General features: G+C 38.8%; 1 protein-coding gene across 8 annotated transcripts in view; it reads left to right on the forward strand.

Annotated features, from left to right (window-relative positions):
- Positions 1-17852, forward strand: part of adgrb2 (adhesion G protein-coupled receptor B2) — a 169446-nt gene that overhangs the window by 74968 nt on the left and 76626 nt on the right. For all 8 annotated transcript variants that reach the window (XM_028428398.1, XM_028428356.1, XM_028428389.1 and 5 more), the window contains exons 3-7: positions 2956-3036; positions 5502-5690; positions 11852-12013; positions 16980-17144; positions 17474-17638. In XM_028428398.1, coding sequence (XP_028284199.1) covers positions 2956-3036; positions 5502-5690; positions 11852-12013; positions 16980-17144; positions 17474-17638 — 762 coding nt within the window. The remainder of the gene's footprint in view (positions 1-2955; positions 3037-5501; positions 5691-11851; positions 12014-16979; positions 17145-17473; positions 17639-17852) is intronic.

Here is a 17852-nt window from a genome sequence, read left to right on the forward strand (position 1 = left end):
TGCACGGACCTCATTGAGGTATATTTTGGCTTTGGTGTCATCACTCATGTGTATTTAGATACACGCTTGTGTGATTGTGATCTCTGCGCTGAATTTTGAGAGCTGTTAAACGTCCACTGAGTGATGCGAATGGAACTGCTTCATCTGCACGCAACTTTATTAAGTGTGTGTGTGTGGGGAAGAGGAAGAGAGGGGAGAAGGGCCTCGAGAATGGTGGAGAAGCACTGCTTTATTCTTAGGAGGTGGCACAGTTCCTAAGCTTTTGTGCAGTTTTCTTTGTTGCCTCTGTGATGAGTCTTGTCCTGGTCAGTATATTTTACATGTACTTGTACACACTGACTGTTTTAATTGCCTTAAACATTTTTGTTTGTTTTTTCTGGTGACGACAAAGCTTCTTAAGTTTTTACAAGTTGAAGGCTCTTAGCTTAAAGGTAAAACCAACACATTGTCACTCTTAACTCTTTGCATACTCCCTCTCCTAAACTAGCTGCACTGAGGAGTTTTCATCCATTGCTCTGAACAAACACTGTATATCTGACCACAGAGGGGGAAGTTGGGATGAGAGAGACAATTTGATGAAGTGTGTGATGATGTGTCCATAAAGGGGAGTCCAGAACATTAAACAATATACTAGGGGTTTCTAAAGGTCAGTACTCTCTGGGTTTATCCATATTGATCTCTACATTCAATTGAGGTGGACTCCGCACCGGTGTCCGTCTAAATCCTCATCCATGCAGTGAGACAGGGGGAAAAAATAGAGAGGGAGAAAATAAGACAGAGAAAGAGAGAGAGAGGTAGTCTTTTTGCTGGTCATTCACTGACCACTATCTCTGAGAAGCATAGAAAAAACAAACACAGGGTTAGATTTGGTCTGGAAGCTCAGAGATCAGGGCCGATGCCTACTGTCGGCCTCAGTAGTGGGTCTTCTATAGTTCAGAAGATCCTGTGTTTTGCACTCAAGTTTTTTTATGAATCCTTAATAGACAATCAAACCTAAAACTCACTATGAACCAATAGTTGACAATATGGAGAATGATCTTAACAGTATACGTTTCTATTTTTCCATCTCTGCTTTTCTTATGGCAGATGCCAACCATAAGAGCTGCTGGATTGTTTACATGAACCTATCATATAAGTATGTTTGTATGTTCCAATACCTTGTGTAGCTAGTGCTGTTTAGATACACAATTCTCATGATTCTGAACAAATGTTGCTAAGATTTGTGACTTTATTAGCTTAGGGATATTTAGCCAATTCTAATAAAAATTTGGAAATGCTCTTACTCAAGTGTGTTTAACTTTTTTGTGCTAGGTTTTTAGTTGGTGCGTATTGATCTATGTGTATTGGTGCTGGTACTGAAAATGATTATAGTCGATAAAGCTTGGGAGTGTGTGCAAGTGCAAGTTGTAAATATCTTGGAGCACTCTTTGCTGGCACTGGGTTTAATGTGCCATGCTACACGTTGTTGCTAAGTGAGTGGGTGTTGAGCTGACCCCAGTATGGTATTGTAATGAAAACTTGTCTTGTTCGAGGGCTGTTGGCGTCTGTGTTCAATGCTAGATTGTCATACATTGCTGTAATGCTCAGTGGGTTAGGTGATTAGGCAGAAAGTGAAAAGTGTTTATTTTCTTTAATGCTTTCAGATCTCTTTCAAGATAGTTTAAAACAAAATGAAAGCAGCAACGCACACATGCACACAGTAGTAGTTATATTTTTATATTTTTTTTCTAACCAGCTGTAGCTGTCAACTAGAAATTAATTATTACATTATTCATGTGGTAAAATGTTGTACTTTGGCCTTTAAGCACAAGTGGTCCTGCTGAGAACAATGCACAAAACAAGGAAACAGGAGAGAGAATTAGGCAGTGTGAATGAAAGAGCAAGAGAATTAAAAATCTCCTGACAAGAGTTGATTCTGTAAAAGGCCAAATTAGAGGGCTGGTTGCAATGGGTGTTTGAGCAATCATGACAGAGAGTCGGCACAGTCTGCAGGCATTCATACTTGTGTGTGTCTCTGTGTGTGTGTGTGTGTGTGTGTGTGTGTGCATTGTGGTAGCAAGGGGAAGGATGTGTTGTGAATCTGTTCTTCCTCAGGTCGACTCCTTGATGGAGGCTAATGCGAACAAATTTCAGTGTCGATCACTTTTGCACTCTGTAATCTAATGTGCAGACACTCAATTGCATCACACGTGGATAATGTACCTCTGATCTGCAGCATGTCTCAGCTTCTTTTTTTATAAACGCAACCACTGTAAAAGATCCCACAGGCAAGAGGTACCCAAGTGAGGGAGAAAAAAAAAGATCTGCTAAATCAAAGATTGTTTCCCCTGCTGTGGGAGTTGATTAAGTCTTGTGTTGGTGAAACTAAGCCTTCAAATCCATTCGCACCGAACACGGCAGTCTGTGCTCATGCCTCCATGCATCTGCACCAATTGAGATATAAACACAACCAAATCATCTTTCTGATACATCAGTGTGTATATATATATACAGTACCGTTTCATAATCAAGCAGAAACTTTTGTGTTACTCACTGAGTCATGGATATTATCACGCTGCAGTATTTAGGCTAATAAACCAGTCAGGATCGACTCTCCTACTTTTTTTCTGAAATTATAGAGCAGACTTGACATTCTGTTTCTGCACGATGCGTGCTGAAATGCATCAGCGTGGTCTTTAAATATTCTGCTACTAGGAGCAAGCCAAGGGAATGTAGGCGTTTGTATTTTTATTTTGCCAGAGTCGTGTTTTGGATGTACTTTTTTCAAATTCTGAATATGCAAAAAAAAAAAAAAAAAATCTGGATGCTGATTGGAACTTGGACACCAACTTTCTGTCTTTGTCTGACGTTATAATAAGTAGTATAAACAGCACATAATTACATTAGAGTAACTGTGTAGTTTTACCTCTACTATGTAATATAACAGGGACTTTCTCTCTATCCTGCTTGTTTTAGACCCTTATGATGATGATCTGAAGGTGAAGACCCAAAGACCACGTTCAGCTGACCAGCCAGGTGTGTTTCAGGCACAGACAGGTGAGTATTGTGGGTGTGTGATAGTGGAACAAAAGAAGACAACTTGACCTATTGCACACTGTAACAGAAAATAGTGAGTTCCTTATAAATAATTATTATACATTCACCTTTTGAAGCTTTGAAAAAAAAAAACATGCGGGCCAGCTGGTATGATGCACATGTGAGAATATGTCAAAGTGAGTGAGAATTTAAAATCTTACATAATTGATGGGATTGGAAATTAAAGATTAAATTATTCATAACGTGAATTATTAAACATTAGATTGCCACGTGTATATATATATATATATAAAGAGGAATACATGACATTACATGTTGCCTGTTTCACCCACATGAGAAAAGGGCACACACTAATCTGATGTTGCACACTGCGAACACACACACACACACACACACACACACACATGTTTCTGTAATGCGGAGGGAGTCCCTACCGTGAGGAAAACCCCTGGCTCTGTCTAGTCCTTCTCCTCTGCTGTCCCTCCCTCCTTCCCTCCCTCCATTCCTCCTTCTTCCTTGCCTCTCTCCCCACTCTTTCGTTCCTCTAGGCATGTGTGATGAGCTTAAGCCCTGACTCACGGCATGTTAATGAAGATGTAATGCGATTAACGGACATGCAATTAATTTGATTTCCTTCTTTGCCATGTGATGATGCCTCCATCAAAGGACAAGGCACTCATAAACAATTCAGAACGAGAGAAGTGGAGGGACTCATAGTTTTTTCACTTTCTTTCTGCGGCGGGAATTCAGAGGCAAACAATGGGGAGCTCTCCACAGCTGCCTGGAGAGCTCAGAATCAGCAGCAATCATGTCTGATCATGCACATAAACGCAAGCTTTTTCACACACACACACAGGCTTTTGTGCTTAAAGCCCCTCAGCAAGGAAATCATATGTGTTACCATAATTCCATTAATATTTTCAATATCTCCTCGAAACACGTTCCTCTAACATGATCCTCATCCCTTTTTTTAATATTTAGTCTCATATTAAGAGGCTTAAATGATTCATTAATGACCTCCGCAAAAACACTCATTGTCCTTATTTGTACGGCATGCAGGAATATTTCTCTATAGATTTGGGTTAAACTGACTTAATGAAACATATAAAAGCACATTGATTAAAAAACAACACAATTCTATCAGTATTATAAAATGAATCTGAGCTCTCTTATCTAAATATCTCTCAAAAGCTGTGGGATATCCGTTTTGTTATTGCAACCAAAAAAGTCCTTTCATCATCTGTCAGACGGTCACAGACTTTCCTCCTGACAATTGTATAGATTACAATTTTGTTTGTCTTTTCTTATTGCAACGGTGTCACTACTAACCATAAAGAAAGTTTCATTTCATCTTAGCAAAGAAAGAGAGGACGAGAGAAAACTTTGAATTGCTAACAGCAATCAATAAAGCAAACATGTTTTAATGCTTCTGGGTCTCTGAAAATTGGAAGTGAAAGTGTTCTTGTGAATCGTCACTTTTCTAGCTCCTGCTCTTTTTTGTTGTAACATTTTATCATTCTATGACTTTGTTACACGAACCAGCAATACATGTGTTGCGTTTATGAACAGTCGATGTTGAATGTTATTTTTATGAAGCACTTTTACACACTTGCCAGATAGCTAAAAGCATATTCAAATATCCATCCATACAATTAAATGTCACCACGTTTAAAACCCTTTCAACCCCACAGGCCCTCATTGTTAGGGGGTTTTGCATGCACCCAACAATAAAAGCCATAAAACACTGTAATAAGCATGTAAAAAGTAATAATAATAATCATATTGCATATCATACTTAACAGGAGAAACCCCTACTACAAGCACATATAAGTCATATTTAAATGCATCAAACATAACTTCAACACCATGCAAATTATTGATCAATCTTAAAAAAATAAAACTCTCATATCAAAGTCGACCCACTTGCCACATGGTTAATGCTAGCTTTCTGATACTTCAAGTCACACAAACAAACAAGGTGTCATATGAAAGCTTTCCAATTGACACTGTTACATTTGTGTTGCTATATTTTGAATATTTGGTAAATTAGTATACAAAGAATAGAAAAGTAAAAAATCACAAGTTTAGAGCGAGTATCAAACAAAGGGTGTGAAAAAATACCAGTTAAATCATAAAGTCTTCAATGAGGTAAATACAAACAAATATATGTTCATGTTCTCATGTTTTGCATCTAAAAAAATGGCCACACACACACACAAGGGTTAGATTATTGGCTAGTTTAGTAACACATGGGTGATATATATATATATATATATATATATATATATATATATATATATATATATATATATATATATATATATGGCCACATTCACATTGTATGCACAGCCCTTGTTCACTCTTGTTGTCCATCGTCTGACATAATGAAGTATTAGAAACTTTATTTTTACATAAACAACATAAAGAACTGTCCTCTTTCTGTTTACCTCCGTCTTGCTCCTCAGGTGACCCTGCAGCGGAGGAGTGGTCACAGTGGAGTGTGTGTTCTGTCTCGTGCGGGCAGGGCTGGCAAGTGAGGACGAGATCATGCGTTTCTTCTCCCTATGGGACGCTGTGCAGCGGCGCTCTGCGGGAAACGCGCATGTGCAACAACACTGCTTCCTGTTTGGGTGAACCTGGAATCACAGGCTCAGGTATGTTGACCAAACTGTATAATAGCTCCATCTAACCAATGATTTGTCCTCACAGTGGTTGAACGCTCAAGTGAGCATATTTTAAAAAAAATATTTAGCTCAAAACCACAAGCTTTCTGCTCAGCAACCAAGTGTTAGGAAAGCTGAAGAAAATAATGACAGTGTGAGGCCCTGTCACTTGTGAGGAAGGTAGGTGTGTGCACACACACACATGCACCTCACGTGGGATCAGCTCAGCCAAAATATAGCCTGGTTTAGCAGGAAACATAATGAGAATGTTTTCGGTTCGGGCTACTGACCAGCTGAAAGAGACAGAGACTTGGAGAGACTGACAGGTTGACACTAGAGCCTCATGTCAGCAAGTCTATCAGACCTGCCACGGCTCTCAAGTTCATACACCCTGGCCTCTCCATCTTTAGCTGTCCTCAATTCAATGGTGGGTATTTAAACAGTGAGAGACAAAACAATAGCAAATAAATCCAGAAAAATGAATTTCAAAAAGTTATAAAATAACTAATGAAAGCTAGAATAAATGGTGTACGTAGAAGGAAACTATTGACATGCACAGTGGTCCACATTCATAGTTATATGCTTTATGAGCTGAAGCTTATTTTTCCCCCAACTTCAGTGGAATTAGTTTCTCATTTTATATGCTATGACAGCTCCAAAATATATTTAACCAGTCAAATTAAATTTTCATATGCATACATGTTCTGCCAATCAGGCTGAGCGCAGCCAACCCCATCTGCTTGCTACCAAAATGCAGCAGCAAAATGAAGTGCACCTCATCTGTTTTTGTTTATATATATATATATATATATATATATATAATTTTCAGCAACACACACCAACAACACAATCAAACCAGAACAAGTCACTGAGGGAATATGTCTAAAGCTCATCCTGAATAATGCAGTTCTGTTCTGCTGTGATTGTGCCATTGTGGGTCGGCATGAAAGCGCCGAACTGCCAGTCCTGCACAGGTTTGATTGCTCTGATTGCAACAGAGGTGAAATCCTGTACAGCACTGACCCTCCCACGATTCATGGCTCATGCTCAACAGCCAAGAAGTGGATGACAAATAAAAGGAACTTGAGGATTGTGTGACGATGTTTTTTATCTGATCCTCATGAGATTAATTGGCTTTATGGTATTTAACACAGTGAAGATGAGATCTGCTAGCTGTGCAATATCCTGCCAATCAAAGGGTCATGATATATCAGAGCCTCTCTGCACTAGAATCTTTATATGTGAAAACCACCAGGATCTCTCTGTTGTGAGGAAACCTATCATATACCAATGACACTGTCTCCTGATTGTCTGAAAAAAATGTCCGCCCTCCATTTAGGTTGACTGAAAGAGCCCAAGACTAACATCTTTGATGATAGATCCCATGCATATGGCACCACTAACCTTTCTACACAACATTTTGAAAATCTCATTGAATGATGGGAAGGCTGTGTTTGAGGACACATAGCTTTTCTGGGAGATACATAACTTACTAGTGTTTAAATGTCAGTGTCGTCTTTGGATTTTAGCGTTCCAATATGAGCAATATCTTTCCACTAGTTGCAGGTCAGTGTATGATGGTGGATGATGATTTTTATTGTGCGAGTGTGTACATTTTCATGTGTGAGTGTGTGAAACTAAAAAAAAAAACAAAGTGAGAAACATTTCCTTCCCTGTCAGTGCATATGCTAATCTTGTTTTTATGCAAATGTCCCAGCCCGATTTGTATGTCTAAGTGCCTCATTTTCCATTCAGTGTCGATATTAATATCCTCAGCCGCTCCTTTGATGGGATATTGGTTGCTGTGTTATGTTCCGTTTATTATTTCATTCTCCCTCTACCCCTCTGATGTTTTCTGACGTTTACTCCGGAGGGGTTTAGGGGCACTCCAGGGATTGCCTGAACGGGATCGTGCCAAATTTAAGTAGACTGGGAATGTGGGGGTGGCAGCAAAGAGACATAAAAAGTCTTTAATGAACTTGATGTGATTAACTTTTTCACTTTTGGTGGGTAGAATCTACATGCTTGTTTGATTTGTTAATCTCTTTTACTGCACTGAATTCAGACCCTGTCTATCCCGGGCCAGATGGGAAGTCAAAAACAAATAGTGCACTCACACACACACACACACACACACTTGATGGTGGATTCAGATCACAACTATACTCCCAATACAAGTCTTCTACTCAGTCTTAAGTACACTAACCCATCCTAAATGCCAATAGTGGTTCTGTGGATAAGCGCACTGTGATTCATTTTTTATGTTTTTTTTAACCTTGCATGTAAAGGTATGTTGTGTGAGATCCTATACCAGCTCTCACAAATGATTGTGTTTTGGGAGTCATTTGCATGACTTGAGTCAGTTTCATTTTTATCTGAAAAATCTGTGAGAAAAATAATTTGAAGCAACATCTTCCAGTCTGCTTTAACTAAACATTAAGTAAACAGACATGAGTGAATCTATGTCTTCTTTTTCCCAAAATAACCTGAGGTGGCCAGTATGCTTAATTTGGTAGATAGAATGATTTTTTTTTTCTAATTAATTGGAATTTTTGCACTATAGGAAATGTGGGTGTGTTAAAAATGTGTGAGTGTGGGTGGATATGTCTTTAGGCACATCTCTACAACTGTGTGTGTGTGTCTGTGTGTGTTCGGCAACATCAAAGAAAAGTAGCTTGGACAGAAAGCTAGTGAAGTGAAAATGGACATTTTTTTCTCCCTCTTTCATTTTTCATGGGTAAAGCTGCTAAATTAAGGTGATACAGATAATCAATTTTAAGTAATGGTATGCCTCTTGACAAAGCAAACTAGGCAGTAATTGGCCTAGCAAATTAACTTTATATGTGTGTGTGTGTGTGAGTATGTGTGTAGTATACCCTGACTCGTGTTCTATTTAACTACTGCTCATTTACCATAGATTCGGTGACATTTAAAACATGGAAAAGAACAATGGTGCATTATGAATACAGTGTGTTTGGGTCAGTGAGTAGTCAACTGCAGAAACACCACCACACTCCCAGTAATTATTCAAGCAAGAGGCACGCAGATGGCGCACAATCTTATACGCATGCACACACACTGCTGTAATTAACGGACAAGCAACCATGCTACATCCTATGACCCCTGATGAAAACACTGATAATATGTTAATATTTAATATCAATATGATCTATGTGTCTAATCATGGGCAATGCATTTCAGTAGAAATGTTGATATTATGTGTAATCACAGCATAAAGACATGCATTCTCATTACACTTAAGTTCCCTCTGGTTGGTGCCATGAAAGTGTCTTCTGAAAAGTGCATGTGCATGCATATTTTTTAGATGAACAGTGAGTGTGGATTTTAAAAACTGAGCTTTCTTGCATTTGCATCAGAAACCCAGGCCATTGCAAGTCCACGCTTCTCTTTTTTTCCCCCCACACATATTTTACAGCTCACAAAAATGAAAACGTGGAGTTCATGAACTTGAATTTTTGACCAGATGTTATGAGGCACAGATCTGTCATGCCTTTGTTTAATCAGCACTGATCGGTATGTTATTTAATGCCTTTTTCTGCTCTTGCTGTTGTAAACATGCTCTTTTCCTCCTCCCTCTGTGACTGCAGCCCTGATGGCAATAAAAAAAATCCCTTCTCATGTGCCAGATGAACTAAAAGATGTGCTGTATTATGTTAATTTAGTTGGTTTAAAGAAAGGCAATGCCTTTGACGCAGCTGCTCTCATTGAAATTATCTCTTGATATCCAATATTTAACTAGGCAGGTTGTGTAATGCATTTGTCAGGTGTCCTTATTCTACATTTTTTCCAGTTCTTGCACATGTTTTCTTCTTGTAAAGTGTCTCTTAGCCCCAAAGTTGCTTCAAGCTTGATTTTATAGGCTAATTGATTGGCTTTGCAGAGTCAGACTTTAGATACACTTGCACTGAGTTTGAAAGATGGAGATTCAATTCAGATGAATAAATAATGTCGTACAAGCAATCCTGTGGCGTTTTAGTACAAGAAGATGCTATAAAAAAGTGTATTGCCTGTCTGCTTCCATCTCTTGAGAAGGTTTTACAAGTTAAAATGAGATGAAATGAGCTGCCCTCGAGAAACCGATGGATTGCCAATAAAATGTATTCTGGTAAATACGTAGGAAAGATGTTTTGTTTCATAGTTATGAAAATGTTTAGAATTTGCCACATGTATTTATCGGTATTGTATGTAGCTTCAAAGCAAAGGTTCACATGCTGTGTTTCATTTAACATGCGTACACTTACACGGTGTACACTACATACCTATGTGCAGTATGTGAATTTGAATGGGGCATTTTCTCAGTCTGAACACTAGGACAGCAGCAAAAATTAACAAGCAGTATAGTGGCTCTGCATGGAAAAAGAAATCTACAGCAGTATGTAAAGTAACATTTAGATTGTGTGAGGTAACACTTGTTCTCACAACACTCTGATTCTGCTGATTTCCTTCTGCTGTGAAGCCAAGATGGCTTCTATTAAAGGTTAGAATGGTTCATTGTTTCACAGCCTTATGAGTACACCATCCAGGTACTAAAAGTGTGATACACTGCATTATATTTGGCAGTATAAATGCATATGAATTCAAACATATCCTTCCCTAATCATTTTAATTCTCTGTCCTTATGCTCTAGTATAATTGTTCTGCAGTAAATGTATGCAAGTTTAATCATACTTTGGCACTTATACATCGAAGATAAGTAATATTTATCAAAACACACTGATCCAGCTTCAGTTTAACAGGACCCACAAATGAGCATACTTTAAAAAGAATTTCATTAAATGTGTAGTGCGAAAGACACAAATGTTTACCAATGCTCTCCGCCACTCTTGCAGCATACTTTATATATCCACTTTGAAGAGCAGGCATACGTTTTTTTTTTTTTCAGAATTTAAGGACATCTCAGTATTTACCAGCTCTCCACATCTCTACTTTTTAATACCACATCCTCTCCCTCTTCCTCTCTCTCTCTCTCAACCTTCTCCTGCTGCTCCTCTGAGCCTTCCTTCACAGAGTAGACTTAATTATTTATTGCCATGATTTATTTAGCTTTGCTCAATACAGGACCAGCAATCTTCATCCTGCTGTCTCTAACTTTCTCTTCCTCTGTCCCTCCCTCTCTCTCTCTCTCTCTCTCTCTCTCTTTCTTTCTCTCCAGATCTGCTCCTTTATCTTTCCTCTAACTCTTTTCAACACAGTTTAATCCTTCCTGATCTGTCACTCAACATTTCAAAACAACCTACCTCTTTGCAACTTTATGAGCCTAAATCTGTGTGTGAGTTGTCCTTCAATTTCACCTTTCTCACCTGCTCTTTTTCACTTCTATCTTGACACTCATTAATAAATCTTTTCTTTCCATCGGGTATCCTGTGCATTCACGTCTCTGTAATATCTGTTTCTCCGTTCCGTCATTATTCTCTCAGATCTGGGGTCAGACATCTCCAAGTGATTTTAGTGATTATTTTCTGTAAATGTGCAAGTGCAACTTTTCTCTAACGTGGCAGAATATGCCAGTATACCTTGTTCTGTAGTGGAAACACAAGAAGATAAATTTCTGCAAGAAGTGGCACTCATTCAAGCAGCATCACAGGTTCATTATCTGCAACATTTTTTTTTTGAGGAACTCCACTACTCATTTATTCTATTTTTATTTATTTCAACATCATCTGTTCTAAAATGTATTGTGCAACAAAGAGGAAACATGAGGAGAGACATTTTAATGCTTGAGCGACTTAAAGCTCTCATAATTTCAGAAACAAACTTTCCACATTCATTTCCTTGTCTTAACTGCAGCTGCATGACTTTAAATACCAGTGTCCATTCCTAACCTCCATTTTTTTTTGTAACATGTACCGTAAATGCTGCATCGTGCTCGGTTTGTCTCTTTCTTTTTTTGATTGGAATGTTCTCTGGAGGTCAATAGGTCACCTCCATCATGTTTTTTGTTTTTTTTTAAGGAATGTGCTCATACTCATTTAATCTCTCGTTTCTCTCATTCCCTAACCCTTTTGCCTGCGATGGGATGCTCCACCCCTCTCTCCTCCCTTCCTCTCTCATTCCTCATCCCCATGTCGTGTATGTGTACGTATGTGTGTGTGTGTGTCTGTTTGTCACGTCGCGTTTGTGGGTGTTTGCAGTGCATGGGCTGTGGGAGGAGTGGTCGTCATGGAGTCTGTGCTCTGTGACCTGTGGGCGGGGGTCCAGGACGCGAACCAGGAAGTGTGGGGACGGAAGCGAGGCTGTGACTTGTGGACGGCCCGAGATTCAAACCAAAGTCTGCAACATAGCAGTGTGTCCTGGTTAGTACCATCCCCATTGACATAAAGACTCTCTCTCTCTCTGCCTCTAATGCATGATCATTTCTTCTTTTTCTTCCACCCAGCTTGTGAATTTACATGCATCTGTCTGATAATGTTGTGTGGCTCTATGACTGACCAATTGTCTCTCCTCTGTTAAAATGTGTTCTTTCATCATACCATCAAAGTACGAGAGGTAATACGGTTGGTGTCCTGGACGAAAGCCATTAGTTACATTACCAACAGAGAAACTCTACAAGTGTAGTTTCTTATGTTTGTTTTTTCTTTTTATTCGTTCTTAGCCACGTTAACATATCATTAAAATTTTTCTTTGGTTTAGAACAAAATACCTGGATAATGGTATAGAAATGAAAATAAATTCATTAAATGCCTACATCAGCTAAATTAGATGGGAAACATCTAGTTAAGTCTATGGCTAAGGCCAGACCAGACATTGTAAGTATTTTACATTTACGTTATTGTACAAAGCGCCACTTTTGTCACCTGCCAACCTTGACAGCTGGTACATACATTCAAAAGTGTAATCCTTAGTTCCCAATGGTCCACTTATGAAATCTGCTGGCTTCACTGCACAAGTAATTGAACAGGTTTTTTTTGTGACCATGGTAAAGGCGGTCACTTTATTTTGCACCGTTCAAAGTTCTTTTTGAAATGAGACAGCCTTGTGCGATTGTGAGGAACTCACATGACACACCTGACATAAATAAATCAGTCAGCCTGTTAAAACATTTGAAACATTTTTTCTTCTTGTCCTGCAAATGTGAGATGAAACCGATCTATCCTGCATTGCAGAGTTTTCCGTTCCCTCCTTCTCTGTGGTAAGCCATTGGATTCATGCCCACTCTCCTTAAACTCTCACCTACAAAATCGTAGCATAACAAATCCTATAGGTTGGACTTCTATGCTTCTTCCATGGTTGGCTTGGTTTCGATTGCTGAACAGCCCCCGCAGTGCACCTCTTCAGTTATTGTCTCTGAGATTACCTATTAGGCCTATATCTCGTCAGGAACAGCAATAAGTCACCAGTGCAGCCCCATCTGATTCTGCTGTGGATTGTACCTCAGGACTTTATTCCAATCTGGCTCAGACTGTCCAGCTGAAACATCTTTATCAGGCTGCCATTGGAGTAGAATGGGTCTCACTGGTGATAGAAATAAAGTCTTGATACAGCTGAAGACACAGTGAAAAAAAGATTTAAACAAGAGCTTTCTAGATATAAAATTCTCGCATTTACATGTAAGTTCTTTTTAAAGCTTGAAGTACACTTGAGTCATGTGCCTCATCTCTGTGTTCTCTTAATTTTTGTATTTCAAGTGCTCTTTTTAGAGAAAACGCTTACTTTGAAAGCATTGACATTAGAAAAGAATATTCATTTCAGCGATTTAATTTGTTCCAGCATTCTGTGTTGTCAGACTATAAATGGATTCTACGTTAGAATAAAGCCATTAATGGACGCACAGACATTAAAACATAAGAGAGTTTATAGCAAAATTGGTGGCTGCTTTCTGAATAATAACCTTTTTTTTTTCCGGAATTGATTTTGGTCCGAGTGAGAGAGTTTGTTTTAGTGTGTAATTACTCACAGCCTGAGCAAATATCACAGGGTAAGTGCTTTTTATTTAACACTGCTAAGGGAAAGAATTCTGTCATTCTACCCCTGGACTGTGAATGCATACTGCTTTACATTTATGTGCTGCTGCAGCCTGTCGGTGCTTAAACCCTTTATCCTCCCAACTGACTAATACTTTTTGGGGGTATTTTTTTTACTTTTATGTTTTTCAAAGCAGAGGTTTTATGAGGTTAATATTTAAATAAAACAAAACTGCCCCCGTTGCCAGACAAAGAGGCCACAAAAATTGTGTCTCAAAGAGGGAGGAAGACATCGTAATGTAAAGTATGGCCTTCGGGATGTTTTGCCATGCAGTTTCGAGAACAGTGATGGGTTTAGGAGAAAGGATAGGCTCTTCATTCTAGGGCCTCAAGGAAATTTGTGTATGCATGTGTATGTGTGAGTGTGTGTGAATCTATCACAACAGCTTCAGCCTGCTTTTTGTAGTTCAAAGGCAACTGTCCTTTGAAATGATGAATTCCAGCATAGGCCTTTTGGTACAAACGATCATGCATAGACAATAGAGCTTTGATGGATCTTGTCTATATATGTGTATGTGTGTGTGTGTGTGTGTTGCATTAGATCTCACATATACCCTTTAACCTTATATTATATCTGAAGGCACTCCCTCTCCTAACTAAAACCAACACACATTAGATTTTTTTCTTGTTATAAGATCATTTCTTACCTCTATCTGTAGCTATGTCCTACTTATGTAGATGCATGCTTAACATACGCAATAAACAAATGCACGCGCATGTGGGCAGAGCTGCAAATGCTAATGTGACAGCTGTTGCCGCAAATAGTGACAATCAACAGGGTAAGGGTAAAATCAGCAGAAATGTCATACATGAATAATTAATTTGATCATATCAAAACTTTTGGAGCTCCCATCGAGAACTAAGAAAAACATTGCCTTTAGGTTTCTTGACACATCCTCTTTTTTTCCACACAGTATGAACAGTTTGGTTCACAGTCAGACAAATGTGGGGATTAATTTTGTCTTAATTATAAGCAAAAATGCCTTCCTTTACTTGCAATCAAATTAAAACATCTGTATATTTATACATGCAAACAATCTCTTCATACACAAATTGTGTTGTTGTTATTTTGCTGTTGTTGTGTTTGAGAAACAAATGTTACAAAATACAAGGATAGTCTGAAGATTTTTTTAAAACACTTGTCACTTTCATTAATCAGCATTACACTGGGGAAATGTCACATTCACACTTCTGTTCTAGTTCACAATGCGTTCTGCAGTATGTATGTCATCCCCCCCTACAGAGTGTTGGCCCGGGCTAGTTGGAACACTGCACAAGTCACACACGGCATGATTGACCACATTACCAAGCAGAGTTGGCAACGCCTTTCCACTTGGGAGAAGCAGACAGTTACAGTTACAGCACTGTACTTCACTTGTTTCTGCTACTTAAATCCCCCTGTGTGTAGATGGTGTGCCTCAATCTATCACTCTGTGGAGAGTTCTCACTTTGAATTTTATTGTTTATCTTAAGACAAATAGTTACTGTGCTGCTACTGTGTCAATTTTAAGTAGAGGATTTTGCTGCTTTTAAAGGATCATAACAGCTTTTTTTAATATTTTATTAGCACTGACCAAAATTAAATTTTCCACAAAAAACTTCTAATTTACTTAATTAGTCACTAGACACTAAATTATAGCTACCACATGAGCTTGGCTTAACTGAAGATCTCATTAAAGTAATCAAATGATAATTAAATTAAGTTGTAAACAAAACTTAAATTGGCAGTGTCATATATTTTTTTTAATATTTTAATGTTAACAATTGATCAAATGATGCTTGCAGTAATGAACCCACAGAGAATTTACATAGCTTATTGTAGCTTCACTAAGCAAAGCAGCAAAGTAATTAAATGCCTTCAGCTCTTTGCTTTTGGTTTGGGTCTTTATTACAGTTTTGGTTCAGTTTCACTGCTTTCATCAACCCCCTTATCAGGCAGCAAAAAGGCTTGTTAAACCCACTCTATGATGTTTTAAACAATGCAGGATTTAGCTGTTGAAGAGTTGCATGTGGTCAGAAGAATGGATTCTGAAGTGGTGCCAGTCCCCTGGATGTAAAGTGTTTGATAACACATAGCTCTTATCAATCTTCTTTAGATGATAACGTTTCAGTGTTGTGTTCACAGTGTATTTTTGTTTCCAGCAGGCTTAATATTCATGTGGTTTGATTATTACAGTACACTTTAGAAGCTGTTGTACCATCGCACACTTTTGCAATTTCAGATTTGTGCAAAAGTGGGGAAATAAAGTAGAAAAACTGATTCTCATACCGGGTGTCGAACCAGGGCCGCCTAGGTGAAAACCAGGAATCCTGACCGCTATACCATATGGGATTATTGTGTCAAGTAACATGTGTGTGTGACAGTATTAGCAAAGTGAAATGATATTAAGGGCTGTTGGTATATAATGATTTGTTTACAAAATTGAACAAATGCGAAGGTAAAAATAAGGTTACATGGGTAAAAAGCTGCATAAATATTTATTAGGTGGAGTACTGAAGAGTGCTTTTTATTTGCATATAATCAAAATGTAAAGGTATGAATTGTGTACTTTCACAAATCATAACCAGTCTCTTATCTGATTTTCAGATATCCGCGGGCTACACAGGAAGCTCTTAAGCATGTATATATATATATATATATATATATATATATATGTATATATATATATAATATATGTATATTTTCTTTGGACTTGATCTGTCCAAGCTACACTCGATTCTTCCCTTATATTAAAGGGGACTGGGGTTGCTTTGATTACACTGGAGCATGTGATCAGGCTTTGGTTAAGCTGTTTGGTATTCATGCATCATCTGACAGGCTGCACTGCATTGTGTTTAAATTATTGTATGTAGAGTGTTTAATCTATTTCTGCACAAACACCAGTCAAGAGTTGAAGATGTGGTGCATTTTTAATAGCGGTGAATAATAATAATCCAACTGTACTCTATGTGAACTCTGTAAAACAAAGCATGAAAGGAATTGTAATCAGCTATTTCATAACAGATTGAAATATTTAAAATGTTCATAGATCCTTGCAGTGGCTGATGTTTACATATATTTGTTGTTATTTATGAAAAACCAAATAGCCTCTTAAATGTATTTGTTCTTTTATATTGCTCTGTATTGTAGTTTTTGGTAGCCTACTCACTGTCTCTGCCTTTGTCTCTTTCTTCCCTCTACGTTTGCTTCCCTTCTGCATCAATTTACCCTGATTGCCCGGTGTCTCTCAAAATCTTCTTCTCTTAACCCTCATCCATGTGTCTGTCTCTTTTCATCTCATCTTCCTTCTCTGTCCAGTGGAGGGCCAGTGGTTGGAGTGGGGGCCTTGGTCAAAATGCAGCGTGACCTGTAACACAGGAACCCAGCAGAGGCAGAGGCGCTGCAGTGCATCAGTGCACGGCTGGGCCGAATGCAAAGGCCCCCATCAGGAGAGCCGAGATTGCACCAACCCTTCGTGCAGCGGTGAGGCCGTACAAATTATTCACACTCACGCGCTCTCAAATGCCATTATGCAAACATACAACATGCATTATCTAAAGGCATCTTCATGCTTTCCTCGGAACCATATACAAGTATTTGGTGGGTTGGGACCCAATTTGGCTTGTGAGTTTGTTTCGACGGAGGCCCGGGAGGACAAAAATTCTAGGGATCTTTAATGAGTCCACATCTCAGAATGGCCTTGTGTTGGCTTATTTTACGTTTAACATTAAAAAATGATACATGGAAGAAAAAAAAACAATCTGCAGTTATAAGCTACTATGTGGATTTTCTCTCTCTCTTCTGTGTTGTAGGTGGAGGTAACTGGGGCAACTGGAACCACTGGAGTCTTTGCAGCAAGACGTGTGACTCTGGGTGGCAGCGACGCTTCAGGATGTGTGAGGGCACCGGACTACAAGGTTACCCCTGTGAAGGCTCAGGAGAGGAGGTCCGGTCCTGTAATGAGAAGAAGTGCCCTGGTCAGTCAATCCAGAGTTTTACACATTCTCTGATACAGTAAGGCAGACGGGCAATGACTCCTAAATCAACCTCTGAGGTCACTGCTTGATTTAAACATACAAGGACCTGGATGACAGAGGCATCATGGGTACTATGGTGTTATGCCCTGGAAGGCATGTAGCACCTGACCGCAGGAGGGTGCATATACCAAACATTTAACCATACTGTTGTTTC

Source organism: Parambassis ranga, chromosome 2 (assembly GCF_900634625.1).
Source record: "Parambassis ranga chromosome 2, fParRan2.1, whole genome shotgun sequence".
Classification (NCBI taxonomy): domain Eukaryota; kingdom Metazoa; phylum Chordata; class Actinopteri; family Ambassidae; genus Parambassis; species Parambassis ranga.